Genomic DNA, 6401 nt, shown 5'->3' with positions numbered 1-6401 from the left:
ATATATTACATATGGACCAATACAACATATCTATAGTTCCATCCTTCTGCAGCTGGAGTAAATCCTGTAGAGACTGACAGTAGAGTTGAGGTGTTCATATATTACATATGGACCAATACAACATATCTATAGTTCCATCCTTCTGCAGCTGGAGTAAATCCTGTAGAGACTGACAGTAGAGTTGAGGTGTTCATATATTACATATGGACCAATACAACATATCTATAGTTCCATCCTTCTGCAGCTGGAGTAAATCCTGTAGAGACTGACAGTAGAGTTCAGGTGAGCACACAAATCAAATGGCATGACTAATATGCCCCCCTCCTGCAGCTGAAGTCTGTCCCATAGGGTCTGATAGTAAAGTTGAGGTGAGCACACAAGGTACAATCAGAATATGCCCCAACCACTTTACATACATTTACTGTCTGACAACTTATGTGCAAGTCCTTGGTTGTTCATGTTCACATTCTGCCCATCCATGCAACAAATATGGCTTCTTTGCCTCTTCCTGTATGAGCAAAGACTATACTCTGGATGAGATGCAATCTCTCATGGGCTTCCTTTGGGTGCTTTCTGAAGGATGTGCATCTAGGTAACTTTGCATTTGTCACTCCACAAATTCAACATGGAATTCTAGTTACAAAATGTTTACTTCCGAGATGATACTTCACCTCCACAAAATGTTTGAGGTGAAGTATCATCTCGGAAGTAAACATTTTGTGGAGGTGAAGTATCATCTCGGAAGTAAACATTTTGTGGAGGTGAAGTATCATGTCAGAAGTAAACATTTTGTGGAGGTGAAGTATCATCTCGGAAGTAAACATTTTCCTTAACCTAAACATGTATTACAGATAGATACCTCTGCATCCCACTTCCATTGCACTTTGGTTTTCCTTTCCTTATCAAAAAAATGAAGTTTCTACGAGTGCATAGGGGGAGTTATTGCGCATGAAGTGTGTTGTCCTCCTATTGGTGGAAGGATTTTTCACACAATGAAATCATCATGGAGTAGCACAGTTCACATGAAATTAGGTAGGAGTTGTCTCAAGGCTAGTGGCATGCAAATCACTTTGGTAAAATGTGAGGAAGATAGCTAAACTGTGTGCAGAAGTGAGTATCTTTCAGAAATACATTTTCAGTTTAGGAAAATGTTAACGTTGAAAGTATTTCATTTGAAAGCTACCTTAATACTCATTAATCATTTCAGCTTCTAACTAGCTTAGTAACTTAGTTTGGATCTTGTATATATGACTATTATGAAGTCAATGCAGCCAGCTAGTATAAACTTACTATATGAATTTAAAATTTATAGCCACTTTATTTCTTTGAGAGCTTTTCATTGGTTTCACAAACATTTGGCCAAAACAATTATACAAGATGTTTCAAGTTTAAGAGGTTTTATTGTTATTTCAAGATTTATTTTTTTCTTAATCTTCCTAAATATATGCATAATTGTTTTTAGAAGAAATCTATTTAACTTTGTAATATTATTGACTAGATTAAGAGAAGTCAGTACATGAGTTTTAGAAAGAGGTTTTATACTTTCTGTATTATTACAAACACACCAGGTTTAAAGATGGAAAAGTAATTCACCCTAGTAACCATGTGGAGATGGTTGAGAAACCAGATGGCACAGTTCAACTACTGTTAGATAAAGTCACACTAGAAGATGCTGGAAAGTATTGTGTTGTGGCCAGAAATGACAAAGGAGAGATAACAAATGAAGCTGATGTGACAAGTAAGTTCTAAGCTTTGTGTGTCTTGTAGGGAAAGCTAAGTCTTTTCTTATTCACATTTTCCTACTGAATGTATTGTGGGATTATAATGAACATACATATATATATATATGTGTGTATGTCATTTACAACCAGAAAATTTGTTTTGGGGCATGTTTACTTCTGCTTGGACTGTTGTTGTGTAACACAGATGTTTAAAGCTGATTTAAAGCAACAATGTCAGTGTTGTGACATAACACAATATTTCATATACTATTATAGCTTTCTCAGAAATAAGAAATGGCTTATGAAATATTTTAAAGATATAATATACCTATCAACCTGCATAGCTTCTTGAAAGGTTGTTACTTATTGAACATAACTGACAGAAAAACATTATACCAGCTTGGTTTACTTAGCAAAGAAAAAAAATGTCCAGAGTTAATGTGTACTTGCTGAACCTTTATGACTTTTGACTAAAATATATATTTGCTTGACTACAAAATGTAGACTTTAATACAGCCTTGTGTGCTTTTTTTTATAGCTGTTCCACCTAGTAGGAAAATTGAGAAACCAGTAGCTAAGAAACCAGAATTTGAACACCGGTTAAGACCAGCACTGCTAACTGAAGAAGAACCTGGAAAATTAGAAGCTATTATCAGTGGAGCACCTAAAGTTAAAGTTCAATGGTAAGTAATATTATTGAAAGAAGATTTCTTTCTTGTGTTAACCTTCGACAAAACCTTTATTTTAGTAAGGTACTGTTGTTTAGTAATTTTTAGTTATATGATATAATTCTAATTTAATTTTTTAATGCTATCTTTGTTTTTAGTACATTTGATTTAATTAGGAACCTTAATAAAATTAAACTTGAGGTGTTGTCTGTATAGATTATTAGCTGATTTGTGTTAAACAGAAGTTATTTGGTATAACATATGCAGTATTATTGGAAATAGTTATGGAATTGGTGAGGGTAAATACTATACGATTGTCACACCTTTATCTCATGAAAATGTATTGAACCAGAGTGCAGTCATGTGTGGATAATTAATGACGATTGTCACACCTTTATCTCATGAAAATGTATTGAACCAGAGTGCAGTCATGTGTGGATAATTAATAATACTATGAAAATGTATTGAACCAACGTGCAGTCTTGTGTGGATAATTAATAATACTATACGATTGTCACACCTTTATCTCATGAAAATGTATTGAACCAGAGTGCAGTCATGTGTGGATAATTAATGACGATTGTCACACCTTTATCTCATGAAAATGTATTGAACCAGAGTGCAGTCATGTGTGGATAATTAATTATAGTATACGATTGTCACACCTTTATCTCATTAAAATGTATTGAACCAGAGTGCAGTCATGTGTGGATAATTAATAATACTATACGATTGTCACACCTTTATCTCATGAAAATGTCTTGAACCAAAATGTCTTTATGAGTCCAAGTTTAATTATTATATATGTATTTATATATGCATGTGCATTATTTGTTTATTTCAACTATAAATTAATCACTTACTTTTCAGGTTGAAAGATGGAAAAACTATAACTCCTAATGATCATTTTACACCAATTGAAAAACCAGATGGAACTGTGGCTCTTCTCATTGATAAGGTTACCCCAGAGGATGCTGGAAGGTTTGGTGTGGTTGTCACCAGTGATGAAGGTGAAATAAAAAGTGAAGCTAATGTTACAAGTAAGTAGTTATTTCAAAGTATACTCCTCAGCCTATCAAAATAGCAAGGATGAATATGTTGTTTTCTGTGTAGTATTGCCCCTTTCTTTAAAGAAAATATATTTATTTGCTTGTTTATTTATATACATGTTGTTAAGACATAAAAGAGTACTTTGGGAAAATTAATAGATAGATGAGATAAACTGTAAGACTGGTTTAGCAATCTAACAGCATCTTTTCTGACATGTTAGGTCAGTAAATATACAGTAATAAATTTGTTATAAATGTTTATCAGTCTTTGTTTTTATGACTATTTCACTAAGTTTTATGTAAGTAAAATACAACATTCTAGCTGTTCCAAAAATCATGGAAGAACCAATCGGTAAGAGACCAGAATTTGTAAGAACTCTGTCACCAGTTGAATTAGAAGAAGGAAATTCCTTGAAGTTGGAAGCAAAAGTAATAGGAGATCCAGCACCAACCATTACATGGTATGAGCCACTAAATTAAAAACCTTGTTTAGAAGGTATATTGTAAGGATGTACTTTCAGTAAAGTTGTTATGTTCTTCTGCAGTTTTAAGAACTAGGAAATTGAAAATGTTTTGAAAAATATTACTAAAATACAAAAAACATTAACTTTTGTCTTGTGAAACATTTTTATCTTATTATGTTTTATCTTATTAGTTTTTTATCCCTAAGGTGATTTTATAACATTTTAAATTATTTATCTTTCATATTTCTACTTATTGTAAGATTTTTATACATAATTTGTGTAATACTTCTGTATTTCTTTAACAAGTTGGTGAGGCATGACCTAGTAATTAGTGTACTGGATTGTGGACCTTAAGGTCCATAATTTATGCCCTATTAATGAAAAAAAAAGATTATGCTCTGCATTATAAATGACTGTTATGTCCCACCATTCAATTAGAGGAGCCCAGTAGCTGGAGGTGGATGTTTTTGATTGGCTACCTACACTGTAGTCTATCAGTTCAAAATTAGGAAATATCCTAATATCCTTTTTATATCTTTACACAAATATCTAAAACAAAAACTTTTTGGAGGTTTTTTTTATTTGCTTGCTGAATAATCTTGCTCAGTTAGTGATGTGCTTCATTACCTTTATAACATTGTTGAATAAACGTTTTAATGATATGAAATATTTCGAATTTTATTATGTTAGTAGCACTTTATGCAACATTGCTGAGTGGAAAAAAAACTTCCAAAGACTGATTGTAAGCAAGATAAATATCTCTTGCCAAAGTAATTTTATACATGTGCTGATGTGTGGCATATAAGAATGTTTATACCAATAACTTACTTCTGAGTTTAAAATAATGGCAGTATGCTCATATGTGATGTCTTTTTTGTATGATATAAAATTACTGTTTAATTATAAGACTCTTTCTTGATTGCTTAATTGTTTTACATAATTGATAGACCATGGCATTTATAATTTATCATTGCATATTGGACAACTGTGGTATACTTTTTTAATTATATTATTTTTAGCTTAAACATTTGAAGTATTTTCTTTCATAAAACGTTTCATTACATGCATACTTCTTATTTTCTGCATTTTTTATTATTGTAACAAAATATTTTTGATTTTTAGGTTTAAGGACAACCAAGAAGTTTTGTCAAGTGAACGTATAATAATGCTAGAAGAACCAGATGGTACAGTTAGCCTCTTGATTGAGAATATGACTCCAGAAGATGCTGGAAAGTATGCCGTTGTAGCATCTAATCCTGTTGGAAAATCTCGAAGTTTTGCATTTGTTGATGTTACAGGTAATTTGTATAAATGTCATTCTTTTATATTGAAAAGTAGTACACTAAAATAGAATGATGATCAGGTACTTATTAAATAAATAATATATATATTTATTTATTATAACTGTTTAATACTGTAAACTAAACTACTCACCTTTGTTTGCTGCATATAACAAATTTAAGTAGAATTGTTGTTCTATGTTGGGTCTAATTAGTCTATATATATTGTGCCATAAATATCTTTAGAGACATTGAATAAAAGTTCATGACTTATGCATATTATTCAATTTCATTCATTAAAATTTGAAAAGGTGTGTATGTAGTAAATATTGAGACCTGAACCTGCTGTCATGAAATATCAAAAATTTATTGAAAACTATATATGAAATTCAAGCTCTTCACCTAGATCTGTTTTTAATTTATGAATTTTGTATTAATTGGAACTAAATTGTGCAGATTTATAAGATGTATTTGTAACAGTACTAGATTTGTTTTTATATTTTAGTATTACTAAGCACTGAAAATCTGTACCATAATGATTGAACAATGAGAAAGGACAGTCATTCTGTCAAATGTATTTAGTTTGTATATAACAATATAGGAGCTTTACCTATTCCTTTGTTTTTTGTGTGTTTTGGGGACTATTTTGAAATCTGTCAACTTTCAAGATACATTTTATATACTAAACATTATCTAATTGAAAACTAGAATCAAATGAATTTCATTAAATACAAAATATTTTTTTGGCTAAATCTGGAATAGTTAAAACATAAGTATTTCACCAGCACTTTTCAATTCAATTAAAGTTAATAACATGGACTTAAGGGTGTTGCAGCTTATGTCTTTGTATATGGACTTGATCATTGTGACTAAACTTTTAACTGCAATATAACCATGGTATTATACTTACTATGAATTAAAGTTAATAACATGGACTTAAAGGTGTTGCATACAAAGACATAAGCTATGGACTTAAAGGTGTTGCAGCTTATGTCTTTGTATATGGACTTAAGGGTGTTGCAGCTTATGTCTTTGTACATGGACTTAAGGGTGTTGCAGCTTATGTCTTTGTATATGGACTTAAGGGTGTTGCAGCTTATGTCTTTGTACATGGACTTAAGGGTGTTGTAGCTTATGTCTTTGTATATGGACTTAAGGGTGTTGCAGCTTATGTCTTTGTACATGGACTTAAGGGTGTTATAGCTTATGTCTTTGTATA

The 6401-nt window shown here is 31.4% G+C and overlaps 1 protein-coding gene across 1 annotated transcript in view; it reads left to right on the top strand.

Annotated features, from left to right (window-relative positions):
* Positions 1–1568: 1568 nt before the first annotated feature.
* Positions 1569–6401, top strand: part of LOC106475080 (obscurin-like) — a gene marked incomplete at both ends in the record, with an annotated part of 29961 nt that continues 25128 nt past the window's right edge. The window contains 5 exons of the mRNA XM_013935773.1: positions 1569–1738; positions 2260–2404; positions 3260–3429; positions 3761–3899; positions 5025–5200. Coding sequence (XP_013791227.1) covers positions 1569–1738; positions 2260–2404; positions 3260–3429; positions 3761–3899; positions 5025–5200 — 800 coding nt within the window. The remainder of the gene's footprint in view (positions 1739–2259; positions 2405–3259; positions 3430–3760; positions 3900–5024; positions 5201–6401) is intronic.

Source organism: Limulus polyphemus, unplaced genomic scaffold (genome assembly GCF_000517525.1).
Source record: "Limulus polyphemus unplaced genomic scaffold, Limulus_polyphemus-2.1.2 Scaffold8057, whole genome shotgun sequence".
Classification (NCBI taxonomy): Eukaryota; Metazoa; Arthropoda; class Merostomata; order Xiphosura; family Limulidae; genus Limulus; species Limulus polyphemus.
The sequence above is the reverse complement of the archived record's forward strand: the minus strand, read 5'-3'. Positions and strand labels throughout refer to the sequence as shown.